At 47.4% G+C, this 21115-nt stretch overlaps 1 protein-coding gene across 4 annotated transcripts in view; it reads right to left on the bottom strand.

The window, feature by feature from the left end:
* Positions 1–21115, bottom strand: part of B3GAT1 (beta-1,3-glucuronyltransferase 1) — a 40005-nt gene that overhangs the window by 3839 nt on the left and 15051 nt on the right. The window contains exons 2-6 of one of the 4 annotated variants that reach the window (XM_075172980.1): positions 13909–14027; positions 13607–13753; positions 10227–10735; positions 7312–7608; positions 310–427 (exon numbers count right to left, since the gene is read on the bottom strand). In XM_075172980.1, the coding sequence (XP_075029081.1) occupies positions 341–427; positions 7312–7608; positions 10227–10735; positions 13607–13753; positions 13909–13912 (1044 nt within the window). In that variant the 5' untranslated portion in view covers positions 13913–14027 and the 3' untranslated portion in view covers positions 310–340. Of the gene's footprint in view, positions 1–309; positions 428–7311; positions 7609–10226; positions 10736–13606; positions 13754–13891; positions 14028–21115 lie in introns of those variants that run through there. The other 3 variants (XM_075172981.1, XM_075172983.1, XM_075172982.1) reach the window with 3 other exon arrangements.

The raw sequence follows: 21115 nt of genomic DNA, 5'->3' as shown, positions 1-21115 counted from the left end.
TATGGTAACCTTATTGCTTAGACAAGTGTTTGGTTTTTTAACAATGTAATTTCTGCCTAAACTCTCACTCCCTGGATTTCTCTTCTTCCCCTCAACCTCTCAGCAGGTATTTCCCCTTTAGCAGCTTGTCTTAAAAAGAGAGATTAACTAATGGTCTCAAGAAGTTTTGCAGTAAGGGAAGGTCAGAGATGTGAAAAATGGAAATTAAAAAGCAGATTTAAAAGAGCTCTTGTCTTTTTCCTGTCATTGTCTAGTATTTTCCTTTTTCACTGTTGCTTCTCATTACTGTTCAAAAATGTGAGCTCTTACCACGTGTTGGTCTCCGCTCGGCCATGCACAGTCAGATTTCCACGTTGGGATCTGTGAATCCTTTCTTCCCCTCATTCACCAGCACAGGCTTTTCTGTCCTCGTATGCCAGACTAAAATCTGAAGAAGCCAACAGAAGTCATTAGCTGCATCTCTTCACTGCACTAACAAATATTCTTGCACATTAAATCAATAGTGCAATTTAACCATCTAGCCTGGGGCCTAATGGCGCATTCACAGCTGAAAGAAGGTTTGCATAAAACTTCATTTAGGCAGGCCTACTGCTATCCAAAATGCACAGTGCACAGAAATTGCCCATTTTACAGTGTACTGTCTTGGGACATTAACCTGCTCCTTCCATGTAGTTATCAACCATCTTCCTCGAAAGGCTCATCAACCTTTTCAGTGATGTAAGGCAGTTCCTTCATAGCCGGAGAATCACATGCATGTTTCCCCATAGACCAAGTTCCTTACTCTGGTTCTGGGTTATCGTGTTACTACATCTTGGCCAGCGTGGAGTTATTTGCTGGGCTCAGAGTAGAAATGCAAATTCTTGCCACTTCAGATCACGTTGTGACTCGTGCATTAGAGGGAAAAGGCAGTTATACTGAGTACCACCAGCTGCTCTAATCGTCACCATTGCCTTTGGTTGTGTGAAATATTAAAATGGATTTTTCAGTGCGTCTCTGAAAATCCATTATTGGAGGGAAGACATGAGTCTGCTCTCTAACCTCACTATCACTTCTTTTCGACTTCTAAATTCTTTTAAGACCCTAAAAAGATGTGAAAGTGACACTGATCTGAGAAGTACTTACTGCTGCTCCGGTTCTCTGTTGCAACCTCTGCTGTCTTAGAGCTGCAAGATGCAGGAGCTAGTTACAGAACACTCCCTTCCTCCCACATGCCCTGGGCTGTACACAGCCCTTTCATAATCCAACAAGCATTAGTCTACCATATCACCTCAAAAGCCCCATACACATTTCCTTTGAAATGCTGGCCCCACGCTGCCATCGACTATTCTGTACCAGGTGCAACAACACGTTGCATCACTTTAAAGCCCCTCTCCAACTTGCTTAAAACAGAACCGAAGCTTCTGCTAAAAGCTTCCCTCAGTCTTAGCAGCGAAGTTTAATATAGATCAAAATCTGTGGAGGAGTACTGGGAACAATATACATTGAAGAGGTGGTCTAACATTTTTAGAGGTGGGGGGGAGTATTATAGGTAAATAGTTTCTACTAGCTGTGCTACACCGCTGGCACAGACAGTTCTGGAAGCTGTTTAAAATACTGCCCCCTCACTAGACTCCATTATACTTATTGCTTTCCTCCTCGAACCTGGATTGCTGGGAGCAGCTTTATCCCTTCAGAGCTACAGTTTCCTGCTTCCCTTCACCTGTTTGCATTGATATTTCCTACCTTGCGGGGGTTTCCCTCTTGTTGCTATGACAATACTCTGCACATTTAAGCCAAGTATCTGCAAACCATTTCATACCCAGTCCCTGCTTTTCTGAAAAATGAGGGCATGTTCTGTTTCTAGAGGATGAACTTTTCAAACCCTTCTGGTTAAACAGGAGCACCCCCACCTTCCCAAGAAGCTGTTTGACCAAATTCGTCTCTGATGTGAGCAGTCACCTCCTGTGGGGGGCTTAAATCTCGCCTGCTAATACTAAGGCAGTAGAGACCAACTGCTGTTTGGAGTGGGTCCAAAAAAACATTTCATCGCTCCCCCACAACCACTTCAGAGCCCGCTCATCAAAGTTAGCCTTTATTATAGGCTTACCCACTGCAGCAACCCTGCTGCAATTACTGCGATACTTTCCTATGAAAAGGCAAAACCAAACAGGTCTGTACAAGTGGCTCTCAGTGCTATGCAAGCATCAGTTACGGGCTCCTCATCCAACAAACAGAAGGTATAAACCTTAATGCAGTCCAGGTGCTAGAAAAATCTTGTAGCCAATTCTTCTTTCCAGTGGGAGCAGGAAAGAGCTCCTTCCACTTCTGACACATAAACACTCAACCCTGCTGATGGCCAAGGAATGGGACTCACACTCTAACCACATACTCCATAAACAGAAGACCACAACTACACATTATTATCTTTTTTTTAAACTGGATTCCACTTTTGCATTGTTAAAGCCAAGTGCCAGAAAAGACAGTTATGTTAAATTAACTAAAATGGACCAATTTTCAGAGTTTGTGGCTTGATACAGCAGCTTCTACCATTTTTCACGCTGTGTTCTTTAATGTGGGAGAGAGATCACCATTTAGTACAGAAACACCTGCTTTTCCTCTCAGCCAATTACTTGATTTTTTCCACAAGCAGCGTGTTTGTTTTGTGCCTCAGGGAAGCTCTGGCTTGTGCAAAAAGTACAGCTTGCAAAGGAGTAAACAGTGAGGGGGACCAAGTATCTGATTTCCCCTGAACAGTAGTTTCATATAGGTCATCTGAGGGAGTCCCCTTTAAAAATCTCTACTACTGCGAAACACTTCCAATCATTTACAGCCTTGCCATTCAGAATCAGAGGACTCAAAACAGATCGAAGAGATTACAAGGATTCATCTCCATAGCAGACTTCTTCGTTGTCTTCTAACAGGAAATTAAAAAGCAAACAGGCAGTTGGAGGGGGTCACAGGATTTCAAGCACGCAGACCCTCTGTGGAGGGTTTCAGTAATTGTTATTTGAAATTGAGACTATACCACGTGAAGAAAAAGAGGCACCAAGCTGAAATGACAGATTTGTTTTCTCTCAGCTTGTGCTAAACCAAAATTCTGCAGGCTCTCTTAGGCATCGTGGAGGCCCTCTTCTCCCAAAAGCACATCCATTGGTATAAAAAATAAAGATTGCTTCTCCCTGTAACTTGTTTTTCTTGTATGTCGAGAGAATCATGGCCACTGCTATTAAATGAGCCAGAGCTCAAACAGTAATCTTCAACTGTGCAATTACACCAACTTGAAGATTTGTGCTTTGTGATAGGTATTACAGCCAAAACATACAAGACCACAAGAGAAGAAAGGGTTACAGCGGTCTAATTTGAGCTATTGCAGCTGCAGCATGGATCTGTGGACCAGTGCAGGCAGACAGTGCTGCAAAACCCGAACTACTCTGATGTAAATGACAGCTTTCAGCTGTGGTCCAGGGGATGGCATTGGCATAGCAGTTCTGGTGACTAATCAGGACAAGACAAGGCCAAAAGAACCCTCCAAGTTCTGCATGTCTGTCGTAAAAATCAACAGCTTGAGCACTGGTGTCTTCACTGGTGTGCATGCAAAGCTTAACCAACAAAGTGCTGTCACATAGCAGCCAAGATACTGAATGCTCACTGCAAACCACTGGTCACAAACCCACATGAAAAGAGGAGCCCAGTTTCAGGAACAATCTAACCCAACAGAGGACAGATCTGCTCCATCCCTACGCTGCAGCTCAGCCCCTGAAAGGCAAAGAAAACCAAGACTTCATGAAGCTGATTCCCCTGCCTGCTGTATGTAGCACCACAGGATAAAATCAGGAGGAAGTGAAGTACTCCTTTTCAAGCCTTCTTGCCTTAAGGCTGATATTTTCCCTCTCTCCTGCCCATTCTGAGGCAGTTTTAGCGGTTTTAGATCTGTGACATCACGAAGCAGCCAGTTCTGGTCTCCTTTTGCTGTGCAATTTCCTGGCTGCTGCTGGGCCCAAAGGCTTGATCTCTTCCATATGCACAAGGATTTATTCCCCTCCCAGAGCCAGTTCTAAGACCCACAGTAGCCACAGTGCTGGTGTGTGGTTCAGCTACTGCTGGGAGAGCTCTCTTTGCTCCCTGTTCTCTAGCCTGCATCTAATAGCAACCTGTTATACCAACTGTGGCATTTAACAGTGCCCACACGCGCCGTGCCTCTAAGGCTCAGAGACGACCATTCCCCGTCCAGCGCAAAGCTGCCAGCCGATTCCCTTTCATAACATCCACCTAAATACTGAGCTGCTAACCCACAGATTTAATCTCAGATCTGACTCAGCCAAGAGATAAGGAGAGCGGAGGAATAACTACTTTTAGCCACCACTTCAATCCCAGTGAATTGCTACCCAGACCACCCGAGTGCACAAAAGCCTGTCTCATTCAACAAAACGTACCTACGCCTATCTCTCTGGAGAAACAAGCGGCTCCAGGAGCAGCCTCATTTCCAATGACCTTGTGCCAGCGCGAGCTGAGGCTTTTTCAATAGCTGGGGCCACTCAAAGTCTCTCTCCTTTAAGGGCTCCCTGGCTGAGCACCCTGCAGTTTGTTTCCTCAGGTGTTAATAGAAAATGGGGAGCACAATATGTCTCAGTTACATCAACCTCATGGGAATACAGAATCTCAGACCTCTATCCTGCGTCAATGGATTGAAGAGAGTATGGTTTGCTCTGGGGGGTTGTGGGGGGAAATGCAGAAGCAGCAGAACATAGCACGCTTGCAAAGCCTTGTTTCCTTACAACTCCAGTATAAACCAACGCTTCCCTCCTGATAAGGAGGGATAACTCTCTCCTTTCTCCTCGGCAATTAATACTGACTTCCTTAATTTTCTCCTTCATTTTGGGCAGTTCCCAAATAAAAGAAAATAAGCAGGATATATGTCTTTGGCCAAAGCTTAAGCTTTTTGCAGGAGTGTGCATTTGTGGGCTGAATTCTGATAAACATTACAAATACCAGCACTGCACACAGGGAAGGCAGCATTTTTGGAGAACAGATGTCTATGCTTATCTTACATACCTCTCTGATCCCTCCTTAACGACTGTATCTGAGCACATCATAATTTTTAATGTAAACCTCACTGCAAAGCAGTAGTATGGTTATGCTTAACAGAAGCAAACCATGACAACTGCTGGGAGCACACTAGCACGATGAGAAAGAAGTCTATGCTTCGATCTCAGGGCAAGAGGACCCCAGACCATAGCCTACTTTTGTCCTTCTCTGCTGCTTGTCTGAACTTTCCTCCTCATCAAACGGGTGAGCAAAACAGCAATTGGGAAATGGAGGCTGCTGGCATCAGCTAAAAGCAGAAAGGCAAAGCTCAACCTGCAAAGCTGCGCTCAGAGTTTGCCAGGAGCAGACAGCATTCAGTTCACAACAAGGACCCTTGTAAGATCCCCACAGCCTAGCCAAAAAAAGAAATGCAGTCTGCTTCAAATCCTGGCCAGCAATTTCTGCTTCCTCTCCACCTCTGACCTGCAGCTCTTGTGTGACAGCACTGACACGGCAGCCTGTCTGACAGCATCATTTTTTTCCTCCTTCCTGGAAACAACCTTTTCCTTCCTCTCCTTCCTCTCCTTCCTCCATGCGTTCCTCCACAACCGTCATTTCCTATCCCCAGCCTTTTAACACAGCTTCTTTCCAATATAGTTATTTATAATATACCAAAGATTGCATAACTGGCCACGGAGTAAACACCCCTAATCTTCTGTACACCAGACTAAAAGCAACCTGTGCATTTCCCTTGGCCTGTTGAAAACACACTTATTTCCAGCCAGTGCTTTCTCGTTAGCTAGTAGGGCACGCAGTGCCCAAGAACAGAGATCTAATTTTAATCCAATCTCTTTTCCCACCCTTGGGAGACCGTCTGTGTTATTTATCCCAGTGCTGGACAGCCTTAACCACAGACATGTAGATTTAAAAAGTGAGGCACAGCAGGTATCAGATAATAAACAAAGTTGCTCCTCCCACTCAGCTCCTCTTCTTTATTCCTGGACTCCTTGCCTGAGCACTGCTGAACATAGAGATCCTTGTTTTTTCCATGGCTGGGGGCTGTGGAGCAGTGCAGATGGAAAGCAGAGACAAAGGGTATTATTGAAAATTTCTTCCTATCCCAAAAAGGGATAGAGACTGGATCCAACACTGGGTCTGTTGGCAGTAACAGCTTATTTGCAAAAAAAGAATAATCCTCCTGGGATAATTAAGCAATAAAGACTCCATAAATCAGATTGGCTGGTGCCTATTACAGCCAAAGGCATGAGAGTGCTACACAGGGGTCTGTGATCTCAGAGGGACTCCCTGCATACCTGCGGTGCTCAGTGGACCCACTCACAAAGCTTTCAGAAGCACCTGATGTGCTATGTTGCACATCCGTTGCTGATGTGCTATGATTGATGCTGTCACACTAACCAGCATTGTCTCGCATGCTCCCCTGTCATTCCAGATAAATATCCATCTGTTATCTCTCATCTTAGACTGGGAAGTCTTTAGGGCAAGAACCATCATTGTGTTCTGAGTTTCTACGTTATTTAGCACATAGGGGTCCTGCTCCATGACCTGGTAGCTCCTAGGCAAAATGTGTACAGTCAAATAATTAGCAGTCATTTGACAGCAGTAAAATCCCCCCAAAATGAAGCTTTATGGAAGCCTCCTAGAGCTCAGAGCAATATCCCAGGCATTAAAACATTTCTACACATCTCTGGCACAGAAAGATCCAGGTTATTGTGGACAACTACAGCAATATTGCATAGATGTCAAGAGGGAGAAGGCAACTTTGCAATAAGGCAGAGATTGTGTGAACAGTCTTTCCCTGCAACCAGGAAACACCATGGCTGGTACTTCTGGGTTACGGTTCAGATGGGTTCCAGAGGGCCAAATCTCATGTGATGCTGGCTTATCACAGGAGTACCAGTACTCAAAAGCTCCCCTCAGGAATTCACGTAAAGCAACTGACATACATTTCACTTATGGAGTTCCCTGCCCCAGGGGATTAGCAAGGCCACAGATAAGCCCATCTTGAAAATAATAATGATATTTTCTAGAGGTAATATAAGAAAGAGGAACCGTTACAGGGGAGAGAAGACTCCGTATTTCAAGACCTATGGCAACTGCTAGCAGCCTGCAACCAAAAAAGATAACTGCCTTCCACACATATTAATACATAATTGCCCATTCCCAGCTCCCTTGCAACGGGGGTGTGCTCTCTTCAAACACAGACGACAAGTGACTGCATGATGGGGTTGGATGGGCTTTCTCCTACCTCTGGATCCTTACGTCCCATGTATGAGAAAGAGACCATACCTTAGTGCAATTGGCAGCTTTCGGCTCAAGGTCATTCAAGGTCACTAGTTCCCGGAGCAGGCTGCTCTCTTGGTAGCCTCCCTTCACTCCTCGCAGTTTGAAGTAAGCCTGAGATCGCTGGAGGATCAGCCTGAGGTTCACAGCAAACCCCGCCATGTCTATAGCAAAGGGGCGATGGGGGTCGAACACAGTTTTCCAGCCATAGACCTTCCCTGCAGCGTTCACTTTGGGTGACTCATAGCGCAAGCCACCGACGAAGGCTACTGGCCACACTGACACCCTTCTGGTGCTGCGCATCTGGAGGCAAGGAAAGAGAAGGGTATGGTGGGTGCACACAGAAGGATCGGCTGCATGCGACTTCCAATACACAAACCAGCACCCCAGCAGAAGGACTTCACCTTGCTCACTGTCCTGCAGGAGACGAATGCCCCTGAGCTTCAGCACAAACCCTAGAGCTAAGAGCCTGGGTTAGGTTCCCAGGCACCCTCTGTGGCTTGGACCAAGCCGCAGAGCTCATTACTCACCTGTACGAGGATGCACATCCTGGAGCTGGAGAAGCAAAGTGCTTTAGAAAGTGGCAACTAACAATAGCAATATTAATGGATAGCCACAGAGCCAAGCATGAGTTCAGCACTAAAACCAAAGCTGCCAATAATAAACATAACTGAGATTTAGAGTGTTTTTTTGTCCAAAGGACTTTAGAGCTGTGGGGCATCAGTCCTCCACATGGACAGCTGGGGAAACCAGGACACAGAGGAGGGAAGCACCTTGTCCAAGGCCACCTGGAAATGCAGGAATGGCATATTTAGGAAGAAAGCTGCTTTCTCTGAAAGCTGAGGAGTTTGAGCTGCAATCTCAACCTATGAGCCACAGTAAGACTAAAAGCATCTTTAGGGTGAGACACTGCAGCTGTAGCCCACAACCTCAGGGACAGCTGAGAAGCGCAGCCTCTCCAGAAACTCCCAGCACGCAGAACTTGTAGCTGCTCCTGCTACCCAGCTGGATGCCTCTATTCCCTGTAGAATTAAGAGAAATAGATAGGAGCCATCAGGGGACACTTCAGATGCCTGCACTTGCCAACACAGATGAGTTGAATGCCAGTCTGCCTGCTCACCCCCCAGTGCCCTGTCCTGCTCTGCTGGCAGGTTTGGCTCACGTTCTGCTCTCAGCCCAGTCTCTTAGATCAGGGATCTCCCAAAGCTAATCTCATCACTGCTAATTACTGCAAACGAGACCAGAAGAGCTCTGGCACTTGCCCTTCTGCATTATACACATGCTAACAGCAGCCCCTGTCCATAGGGAACAATAGTGCGTGTCTTCTGCATTTCACAGCACATTTCATTGGCTCCATGTGACCTTAACTGCAGCTACAGATCAGAGAGGAGAAGCCTCTACGAGCAAAGCACACAGGTGAACGAAGGAACCCTTTCTGCTTTATTAATGTGTGGTGTCTGACTCAGAATGCTGCCAGAGCCAGCCTCAAAGGGGACTGTGGAAGAAAGACATTCAGTCTGAGTTTGCTTTCAGCTTTAAAAGCATGTATATTCCTGTGGCTATCCAAGCTAAAGTGAAAGCCATCAGGGAAGGGAAAGGGAGCATGTACGGAGCAAATAAATAGGAGATCCCTGGTATAAAACTGGCAACTGGTGGGGAAGGAGGCAATCCTCCTTTCTTGTCCCTTGCTGCGAGAGCTCGGGCTCAGGAGAGCAAAGGAACAAGTCATTTCTGTGCTGGAAGCCAGGTGAGGTACAGTGTACCTGGCACTGTAAGACCATTGCATACCTGCAGACAGGGAAAGGCTCAGGAGTTCATTTAAAGCCCCAGTAGGAGTGGAACAAACAGCAAAGGTGGGAAAGCATATGGGAACCTTCCCCTGCTCAAGCCCGACAAAACTGTCAGGACATGCTGAAATTCAGCCTTCCATCACAGTTCCTGGAGCCGCAAACTTCCAGGCTGAGATCTCAGCCCCATCACTTACTTACAACAGCATGAGAGACCATCCATCCCCTGATGCTGCAAGAAGAAGAGCTCTGGAGGGGAGTGCTGCACGCATCTCCCAGCAGAGCGACAGCCCTCTCCAAGGCAGTGCATGAAGGTCTCCACTTTTCTGGGAGGAGAAGCAAGCACTGACAAATGCATGCTCCTGACGTGTGTGGCAACCCAGAGACAACCACACAGAGCATCTCTGAACAAGATGTCCTGCAAGCCTATGACTGTGCTGACACCATTCAGGCGTAACTCTGAAAGGGCACTGCTACCTCAGCTGGGGACCTGTGCAGAGCAGGCACCAGGCTCTTGACAGCTACAGAATTTAACCAGTGGACACTCTGGGATGAGAGCAAACAAATGCAAACAGCAAGCAAGGAAGAGAAATCCCAGGGACTCCTCAAACAAGAACAAACATGAATTAACAGACAGCCAAGCGCAATACATAGAGGTGGCAGAGAAGAAAGGTGGATAACATCAGATCAGGAACCAGCCAGAAATCTCCACCAGGGTGGGGCATGGAAGGAGGATGGCCGAGATTTCTTTTGCCAGGCACGTGCTTCTGCACAGGCACGTCGGACGTGCGATGTTCTAATCCTAACAAGGCTCCCCACAGCGGAAAGCAGCTCCCCATTAGTTTCCTGTACAGTAAAAACTATCTGCCTACTGATCACATGCCACAGGATAAACTGGGGTTCCCGTTACTTCGCACAGGGTGCCTTTGACACCGGGAAACACACACTTTGCAGCGCAGTAACCAGAGGCCCAGAAAAAAATTCAGGACTGCTGCAGTGGGACCACTATACAGACAAGACTGATCCAGAACTCAGGAGAGGATGTACACGGCATCTCCTCAGCTCAGTACACAGCATCTTTTACACCCCATCTGCTGTGTTCAGCCTGTTGGGAGCCCCCCAGCAGGGTCTTACCTCCTCAAAGAGCTCCAGGCTGTAGGTGTTATCATCATCGGCAAAGTAAACAATCCCAGGCTGGCTGTTATTTTTGTTAAAGGTCTCTCTCAGCCATCTCAGGGCAAGGTTCCTCTGCATGGTCCCCCGGGGAATGCGGGGATCCCTCATGTCTCCCCGCAGCTTGTAGTTGCGGGGTGTCTCCACATTGAGGTGGGTGTAGTTAAGCCCCGTGTCCCGCAGCAGCCGGGTGATGAGAGGCGTGCGCCTCTGTGAGTCCTCCACCAGGATCCAGTGCAGGTTTGGCACGTGCAGGAGGGTGTTGGCCAGGCGCGTCAGCTCTGCCTTCTGTACGGGCCGGCTGTAGGTGGGTGTAATGACGTGGATGGTGGGAAGGGTGTCTGACCACGGGGGTGGGCGGGTATAAACATATTCTGTCCTCACCACCTCCACAATGTCCCGGTCCGACAAGCAGTATTCCTTGGAGTCCAAGCCTGCAGCGAAATCACGCCGGGAGTCACCACCATCATCTGAGCAAGGGTATGAGAGAGAAGAAAAAGACGCATGGACTCATTCCTCCAACACCCCCCGACTGAGCCAGCAGGCTGCTTGCTAATAGCAAGTCACCCTCATGGTTTCAAGGAAAGGAAGCAAACCCGGACGTAGGCTTTAATAAATAAGTACACAAATAAATAAAGGAATCAGGGACAAACACACATGAGAAAAGAAGTTCCTGCTGTTAGAAAATCAGCATCAAACAAGGCCTGAGAGCTCAGGACAATGCTGCAGCTGAGTGCTCAGAATAAGCAACTTCAAAAAGCACCCAGAAGAGACAGGCTTGTACAGCAATTAGATCTAGATAAAGAAAATAGCAGATTGTGGATTGACGATCTGTCATTCGTGAAGAGCTCCAGTGCTCTGGGCACCACGCTCAGCGGGACAGGACTCATTGCTCTGCAGTCAGGCACTGGAGCACCTGGATTGGGAGGCAGGGAACAAATTGGTGGAAAATACCGAGTCAGTGAAGATCCCCCAGCAGCATCATCTGGCCTGGATACTGCAGTACTTCATTGCTCTCCTGACAGGCCTGGGATGGGGCACAGAGACGTGGGGAAAGACACACTTCAAATCCAGAAATGGAGAGTGGAAATTAAAGCCTGTAATTGTAGGCTTTTTCCTGCAGAGACTTTCACCTGCCTCTGACTAACCTCTCCTCAAAAAGACCCTACCAATCTCTGAACATAACAGCCCATTCAGTAGTGCAGATGTGAACAATGGGCAGCATAGATACAGGATACACTGATCCAAACATATAAAATCCTTGCAAAGAGAGAATTGTTCACGATCAGCTCAAGGGAAAAAAAATGTTCGTGCACCTGTCACTTTTCCAGGGTGCGACTTTCATACTTTCGTACCACTGTAGACCAGCAGGAATACCACGGTCTACAGTTAGGAACTGGCAGAGATGAAGGGACACCTCCATTCAGAATATAAGCCAGCTGCTCTCTAGTGGGCACATAATGCTTTGAGCCATAGATTTTGCAAAACCAACTACTACCAGGAACTTCAGATGAGAAAGAACAGGAACAGACAGACATTAGATCTGACCCAGCAGGATACCACCTATGGTTTTTTCATAGCATGTTACTCTTCCAGCAGCATAGACTTTGATACCAGCCCTGAACCGAATGAAGGCCTCATACTCCATGGCACTGATGGAGAGAGGGTGTATATCTGGTCGGGGGGGACAGGGACAAGGTGTCCTGCACATCTTGGTATCAGGCCCTATATAAGGCAAAGCACATCAACATCACATAGCAGAGCTCTCTGAAAGCAGAGAACACTGGAATCAATTCAAAAATAAATCTGCAAAATGCATTGGATACAGACACAAATGTAATTAGCCAGGACGGTGCTTGAGACAGTTTGCAAACCCCTGCAGGTCAAACCCTCAGCTGTAAATCCTGGCATGGGTAAGCACTGCTGTTCCGTGCTCGCTAGTGTACAGATGCACATCTCTTTTTCAGCACCTGCTACCAAAGGATCTCAGAAACAAAACAATTTCTCCCAAGAGCTTTCAGGTTGGTCTCTATCACCACTCGTTTTCCACTGAGGGCTCAGAGAAGCAGAGGCAGAGGAAGTGTTTTACCAAGGTCATCGGTAAGTTCAGGACTGAGTCAGGGCAGAGCCATCTCTGTGCTGTAACTTCAGTGTCTGTGGCCATTCACAAAAAACAGCTCCTAGTTTTTAGGGCATTGATCAAACCGGTATATAGACAGCGTACTCTTAGTAGTCTTTCAAGTCCTATTTTAGAGCCCAGTAGATCCCTCATCCTCTGAAACACTGTCCACCTTCCAGAGGGGATTACAGTCATTTTTCCCTTAAGACTGCCCAAAGCCTCATGGGTGGCTGTCAGTCCTCCAGGGGGAAAGGTAAAGCTGCTCGGGACAGACTCAGAACTTCTGACCATTCAAACTGCACATCAGACTGTTCAGCAAAAGGATAAGCAACTGTGGAGGATGGGTGCAAACATTAAAATAAAAAGGGGAGAGAATCTCCCAGAGAAAGGAACCAGAGAGGGAAAATGAGCTGGCCTTCTTCCCCACAGACAAGCTTCTCCAAGCTGACCCGCCTGCCCTGGCGCTCAGCAGAAGGGCAGAACCAAGAATGAAGACCGCAGTAGGCAGTGTGGCTTCTTCCAGCCCCCAAGAGCTCTCACAGCCCTTAGATATTGCTGCTATGCCAAGAACAGGAAAAAAACTAGGACCCTTCTGGCCAGAGAGGATCCCTCAGAACTTCCTGCATTCATGTGATTTGGGCCAGGGCTCTAATGCTTTGTGTGACAGGTAGCACGGAAGCTGACTCTCTCACAGCATTGTAACTCCAGCAAACAATCAGGGGAGATGCTGGCTCTTGTCTTCTCCTTCAAGTGCAAGAGCACCAGTTTGCTGCTTTTCTGAGGACACTTTAAAAATGCTCTTTGCCTCATGTCTCCCAGAGCGGCTGTCTCAAGTGACAGCTTTCCTTCCTCTGCTCTCTTTTTTGCAGCTTTCCTGCTGGACTAACTTGTGTGCAGACTGCTGCAAAGGCCAGCAGGAAGGGACTCTTCTCTTGTGGATCATCAGGGAACAAAGAAAAGCATCTTCCTTCAGTACTCTGGATTTAGGCCATAAAGAGCTCTCCAAATGCAGTAAGCATATCCCATGGCTTGGAGTTTGATGTCTCTGAAGAACCCCTATGAGCACTGGGCTGTTCCTACAGCAGAAGTGGGGAGGCTTCTGCATGAGCATGGACTGGGAGCTGAGATGAGCATGGCTGCCATGGAGAAATGAAATGAGAGAGGAGATGAGGACGAGGGAGGGATGCACAGACTTGGCATGGGCTGGTTTGATTTCTCTCACCCTTGTGCACTGCAAGCAGTGGAGCAATGGTGCTCTGGTGCCAGACGGTGATTAGTAGTGTCCAGGGCAGAACTATCAGCACGATAGCCAGGATGTCTCGTCTCTTCGGCATCTCCAAGACTGACTGGACCCACAGCTCCTCATTACCTGACAGTGAAAACCCCAGAGACAGAACAGCAGAGCACATGGAGAACAGAAATAAATGGGCAAGAAGGAACAAGGACAGAGAGAGAGAACGCGAGAGAGGGAGAGAGCAGCGAAGGCAACACGACTCGTAGGTCTTACCAGTGCTTACAACCCACCCATTGCAGAAGCAGGTTTGGAGGAGCCTCGGCTGCTGAGACCAGGAGCAGGAGGGCACTTCTACAGGACACTGCTGGAGCTGCCAGCAGGAACCTCAGGGACTCATTTGGAAGGAAACCTGAAACACAGAGCAAAGGTGAGTAGGCAGAGAAAAGAACTAGGGAGCTGCTCCACAGAGTTCACAAATCCTCCTCAAGAAGAAAAATCAAACTGGGGCAGTGAGCAACAGAAATGTGTCCCACCCCTCCAGGGAGAGATGCCTCCTGGGTGTTCAGAGCCTTGCTTTCCTTTGCATCCACTTGTCAAGCAAGTCCCTTGCTTCAGCCAAGCAAAAGTTGCTCAGTGCCGCAGCATCTGAACCATCCCCCGGCGGAAAAGGACCCTTCATCCACAAGCCAGCCAAGCCTCACAACACCACGTGCTAGGCCCAAGCCCCTAGGAGGAAGCAGAGACCATAATGACCACATTACTTGCCTGACACATCAGCAAGTGCTCTGACCCACCAGGCCCTCTCCCTCTGCCAGGCAGAGCACCCAGGGTGACTGCACCCACACTCGTGGGAACACAGCTCCAGTGAAGCTAGTGACCTTGCGTTTTGCCCAACATTGTAATCCCCTCGGTTCAGACCATCCCACTGGCATCTTTGATGCAGCCAGTTTTAACTCAGGCTTCCAATGGCCTGTTCAGGTTCATTTCTTCCATCTCGGAGGTGTTGCGATTGGAGCATATTAAACTGCCACAATGGCTTAGTTTGATTCAATACAAGCACATGCAAGATTTAAGCAGACTGTATTTTATCCAAGCATCTTGGCAAGCAAAGTACATCACTTAGCAGGGACACGCACGGCGGACAGTTTGCAAACATGGGTAGCAGTTTAGTACCACTGTTCCCATGTGGGGGAATGCATTAGCCCGCTGCTAAAAGGGCTGCATTGCAGACAAGGGAGAGCCCAGAGAATACTGCAGACGAAGGCAGGGAGCAGTCTGCTCTGGGGAAAAGCACTGATCTCCCTCTGTACAGCTGCTGGCTGGCTGGTCAGTCACTGCCACTGCGGTGCCCTGGAAACTATCAGATCTCCCCCTTAAATCAGAGGAGAGCTTCTCAAGGCTGGGCTGTAGATATGATGCTATTTTGCAAATGTTTTTCCCGAGACTCTTGGAGCTTGCTTTTTCCTGGTTGCATAGGGCAGCCATGGACAGATCCAGGTTCAAATCCCTGACTAGCCCAATTTGGATTGATCTGAATTTCCCTTGGCCATGCCTTGACCACTGGGCTGTACAGTCAGCCTCCAGCACTGAGCCGAGTGGAAGACTTGAAGTGAAATGGCTCCAAAAACCGATGGGTTGTCCTTTTAAAGTGCAAGCAAGCAATATTCAAGTTGCTGGACAAACCTGGTTCTTCCAAATTAGCACTTCAATCACAGAGGTATTAATTTACCATGGAAAACAAGGGGTAGGGAAAACACAGGTTGGCCTTTGTCCTTAAAAGGGACATGTAAATGTCCCTCAACAGAAGTTTCAGCAAATCCAATTTTTTTCCACACATACAAAAACCCAACTCATCAAAAAATTTCCAGCCAACTCTAGCAAACAGCCAGTTCCCCACCCGGAGGTCTTTCACCAGGGAGAGACCTGCCACCCCACATACAAAAACCTGTGCAGAGACCACGGTGCCAGCATCTACGGAGCTGGGGACCCATCCTCCTCCGGCACCGTGCACAGAAGCAAAGCCTCACTCAGGAGACCCTCGTCAGAGGACGCAATCAGCAGATGTGCTGGCAAACTGCATTTAGGAAATGCAAGGACCCAGCAGTATGGAAGGAGGTTGTGGTGGATCAGGGCAAGCTAGTGAGGGTGATAAGAGGGAGCTAGTCTTCTTGAGGGGTCTCCAGAGGAAACAACAACAAACCTCTAAACCAACCACCAAACACACCTGGTTCTACAGAAAGTAGGGTTTCCTGCAGTCAAGTACAGGAAACCAGCAGGGAAAAGCTTTCCACACCCCAAGGATATGCTCTGTGCAGCCGGACACCCTGCAGACTTTCAAGGAAGCATCTCCCAGCAACACAGGTTTGTCCCCATTTTTTTCAGAACTGGAGAAAGCAGCCTCATCCAGACAAAATAAACCAGGGAGGAAGAGGAAGAATTATTCCAGCAAACATCAGCCTTCTGCTGCATCCCCGTCCTCTGGCTCTCAGAGCCAGAGAAATCTCACTGGCCTAGCACTGCCAAAGCACACAGTGCCCTCAGGAAAGAGCATCTGGCCTCATCCTTGCTGTCCCTGCAGTTGCTATCAGTGCCTGAACAGAGGGCACTGAGCGCCAGCATCCTTTCAATCCTCTAATAAAGCCCGAACATGTCCCTTGAGCATCCCTGTAGGGCAGAGCCATAAGGGGCAGCTCTGAAAAGACTGAACACCTTGCCTGGTAAAGTGCCTTTGCTGCTAATGCACCAAGGAAAGGACCGTGCCACTGGAGAGGGGGTGGGAGGAAATGACATGCTAGAAGAGCCACTCAGAGTCAATTCACAGCATCTGGCAGGCTGCCACAGTGGGCTGGCAGGCATCAAATGCCCCGTTTGTCAAGGGCAGCTTCCTCCGAATACAGTGCTCTTAACCTTAAAGATGCCTTTTCCTTGCCTCCTGCCAATCCAGACTCAAATTGTCAGCACTCCCATAGGACAGGCTGACCCGGGGCTTCATATGATGAAGAATGGGCACCTTTGGGCTGGGGTGTTACTCTGATTTCCATCCCTTCAACACAGGGAAAATGAGCAGGCTCCAACGATTTGTGCATTGGTCTCTTCAGGATTGATTCCTTTTAATTTGCTACAGAGCATTTAGCAGCTCCCTGGTCAATCCTCTGTCACGTTGGTGCTCCAGCTGCCAAGTGCCAATGCAGCCCACTCGTGCCCCAGGAGAGAGCTGTTGGCTTTGCTTTGCAGCTCTGCTCGGGCTGGCAGCAGAGAGCTCCCGGGGACGGCGCTCCCCGCTGTGGGAACGCTTCCTCCCCATGTCCTCCTGGGGCTGGCTGAACGCTGAGCTCCTTTTGCGCCATCGGCGATTGTGGGCTGCAGATGTGAATCAGATACCCCGCACGCAGTGGCTGTAATTAATGTCCCCTTCCCTATATACAGGGCGCTCCACACACCCAAAGGGACACAACCCCAGTATGGATCCGAATCGCAGATGGCGATGGTCGGCTGGGGTAGAACGTGGAGCCACAGACCACAGCCTGGCCCCCAGCTGCTGACCCATGCTTCTGCACACCGAGCTGCCTGTCGGCATCCACGGCGTACTGTGTACTCGGCTCTGCAGCAAAGACATTTGTTCACTGTTAATTCCTGAAGCGATTTGATTTTATTGATGACCCTGAGAAGCCTGACTGAAGGACACTGTAAGAATTCACTTGGGGCTGCTGTGAGCACTGTGAAATCTGGATCCAGACGAAGTATTTCCAGCGTGTTCCCTCCCAACATGCTAATGCAATTGAGGGCCTCAGTGCAGGGTGACACCAGTTCTCAGTGTAACAAAGCCACGCTCCCACCTCACCATCACATGTTAAAGCCGCAAAAGGTGAAATCCATTTTCTCCTGTGAACAACATCAGCTAGGAAACAACATGGTTGCCTGCGATTTTACACTGCTGGTGAGAGAAGTCACAGCTTCACAGCCCAAGACAGAGGGCTTTCCCCACATCCAAAATATCCCTTGCTACCAAAAGCAAACGATGAAACGATGCTTTTTGTTGCTGTTTACGGCACAAACGAGCCAAAAATTGGTCTGGGGGAAATTATGCTCCTCTTCAAGGCATTCACTCTACCCCTGCCCCATCATAATACCACTTTCCTTTTCCCACTGAAAACGTTCAAAACAAAACCTGGTTTTGTTCAGATTGTCAATTTTAGGCTTCTGCTATCTCCTCCTCCCCAGGGAAAAGAAGGAGAAGGAACACATTTAAACATTAATTAATTAAAAAGATCAAACTCTATTTTCCACTACAGAAAGTATACTTTCTTTTTTTCAGTTTTGAAAAATCAGGCAAAGGGCAAATCACCAGCTCAAATGTAAGTGATTTTGGGGTTAAAATACTTCTAAAACAAAGGTGTTTTGTATAGTTTGGAAAGACTTTCCTTGGCAGAAATACATTTTGACATGCTGCAAAGCAGAAGGGCTATGCCACATGGTGAAAGAGATTTCACGTCCTCCGGCAGAGGGCAATGGTGTCAAGGCATGACAATATTAAAAGGGCACTCATCTAATAAAAAAGCTTTAATAAATCCTGGAGCCACGTGTTAGTAACATGTTGGATTATTAAACACTGAAGGTTCTTTTTTTAAATCAAGTTAATTGGCATCAGCTCTTACACTTACTGTAGGAAACACTGATTTGATCTGTAGTCTGGTTTATAGTCAGTTTTACCTTCTTTCTTCCTTTGGGGCTGATCAGCCCCAGCATCATTACTCCTTGGTTTTCCCACATTGAACAGAAGTGATTTAAAACATATTAAACTAAAGAATTGCTTGAGTTGAATTTGTATATATACATAAGTCACTGGAGTAAAAATATTGTCTACGTGCAAGAAAAACACAGACAAAAAACCCAAACATAGATAGCAAACAGCCAGGAAGTAACAAACAAACACAGCCAATTCCTACAACAAAAGCTTTACAAAGAGTATAAACACTCATACTTCAGGATACAAAGTATATTCTCGCTAATAACTTTTCCTCCTGGGCAAAGTATCCCCTAAACCTAAACACACGGTTACTTTCACTTTCGCAATAGCAACTGGTTCTGATCCTTGCTGAAAAATGATGCAGGAACGGCACAAGTCAGAGCTGGTCCCTCCGCTCAGCCCACCTCAATCCGCTGAGCAGCTAGACCACAACCCCTGCAACCCAACAAATCCTTTTGGATTTGCATCCAAGTCCACACGTCTGAGCCGCTGTCTTGCACAGAAAACGACCGTGGGCATGTGAGCGCAGCGCTGTCATGCCCACTTTTCAGATGAGGAAACTGAGGCACAGGGCAGTTACGGCTCTCCCTTGCAATCACCCAGCACAGCAGACACTGGGGACAAGGGCTCTGTCACTGGGCTCCCCCCGGCTGCATGCGGGCACACCAGTGGCTGGATCCAGATGCTCTGTACGCAGCCCTGCTCCTGTCCACACCGCGTGGCAGGGGACGGGCACGACAAGGCTCTGTCTAAGATTTTGGTATTTGGCAGAAAAGGCTTGTAAAGCACAGCTAAAAATAAAGGTAGTAATAAAAGTCTCTTGCTCGTTAATTACTCTGTAAGCCATTACTGCCTAAAAACCCCATAACTTTAATGGGGGCTATTATAAGTATAGTAGCAAAACTGTGGAGCTAATTACTGTTTAGTTATTAAGCAGAACATAGCCAGAACTGAGTAATGAGCACGCAGAATTGCTTGTTCTTCGAGGATTTAATCAGGGGTGCTAACTTCAACCTCAGATTCTCCCAACTCATGGGAGAAAAGGACAGAGGCTTTGCAGCCCAGCCCTCCCAGAAGGCTGCACGCTACCGCAAGGGGCAATGCACCATCCTTGAGCTAGAGCCAATTTGTACAATGCGAAGCTTGAATTGCAAGTCAAGAAAGGGAGTGAGAATGATTCAGAAATGTTTCAGACCATTGTTACCAATCTGCCAGCTAGAGGAGAACCGGATTCATCCATGGGAATCAAAAATGTTGAGCCAATGCAGACTCGGTCTGCGACAGAAGGTGATGGTTTGCATCAATTCTTCATTCAGCATTTGTTTCCTTCTTTTAAAAAAATAAAATAATTCATGTGGCCAAAAATAGTGAAATAATGTGTTCTTCTTTTTTTCTTTCTTTCTTTTTTTTTTAAACACAAAAAATAGCAAATTCAGAAATATTGGAAGAGCCTGGAAAGGAAGCTTCGTTTTAGGAGGCTGTTTTTCCACTCGATACTTTTGTCCAGCTTCACCTGCAAACCCTAGTTCTGTCACTACACTTGCCTTGGCTACATACACAGGGGCCACTCCTTGGGTTTTCCAAGCTGTTAGAGAAACTGAGGCACAGAGATTGCAGAATTTCCCCAACCTTGCAACAATTGAAGCAAAACCTGACCTACTCTCCCCTTCCAGTCCTGAACCCTTGAGCCCTGTTGCAACAAATGGGATCAAGAACACAGATTATCTCACAGAAAAAAATAGTATTAACCAAGCTTCTCAGAACAACACTTAAAATTTAAAGCAAGCATGAGCAAAGTGGATCAAGGGAGCTCAACACAAGCACAATTAACTTCTGTAACTTATTGCCACAGGATACTAAGAAGAACAAGAACTTAACAGGATTCGAAAAAGGATTAGTTGTGTATATGAATAAACTGCATATCCAGAATTAGAATGAACCACCCACCAGTTTGGAAAACATATAAACCCTTGAGTTTCAGAGCTTCAGCCAAATTTTAACAAGCATCAGAAACTTTCTCTGCTCCAGATTAACATTCCCCCCATGCTGCTCCACCTCTGCAGATGCTGGTAGAGGTGGCCAGAGCTAGAAACAGGACAGGAGATGTGATGGCACTGCTCTTATGCTGACTACACTGCCTAGTTACAAGATTTCACTGCTTTCAACAGCAAGGCAGACCTTCTGTTAAATCCTTAAAAGATTTAATGCACTGTCCTAAATGTGTTTGCTTTCTTGTACAGGTTCTTACCTGCAATCATCACCACAGTGCCCAACTGCTATCCAGGATTTCTCGAAGATCCTTAGCTACGGACACTGCTCTTCCTTTCCTTGTTGCTCCAAAGACACATAGGGGAATGCCTTGGAAGGGGCAGGTATCCTTTTAATAGAGTGCTTTTGAAGAGGATTGAATCTGGGCTTTGCAATCTTCTTGTGATAAGCAAGGCAGAAGGAAAAAATGTGTCATGCACCTGGCAACAGAAAGTGGTAAGGTTGATGTGGATCCTTGGTGCCTGGGAGAGTCTCATCAGTCTTGCCCTGGCCACGCAGCAAATCCTGTCTGTCGTAGAGGCAGCGCTGCCCTTACTGCTTTCAGAGGATGCACTGGTCTACCAGTCAGGATTGGCAATGCTTGGTCCAGACTCTCTCTCAAGCCAGGAAACATGTGGGTTGACTCAGGTCTTGGATGAGAAAGCATTTACAGCACCCAATACTTCTTGATAAATGGCTGCACTTCACACATGGTTTTTAAA

This window comes from Calonectris borealis, chromosome 24, assembly GCF_964195595.1.
Source record: "Calonectris borealis chromosome 24, bCalBor7.hap1.2, whole genome shotgun sequence".
Lineage (NCBI taxonomy): Eukaryota > Metazoa > Chordata > Aves > Procellariiformes > Procellariidae > Calonectris > Calonectris borealis.
The sequence above is the reverse complement of the archived record's forward strand: the minus strand, read 5'-3'. Positions and strand labels throughout refer to the sequence as shown.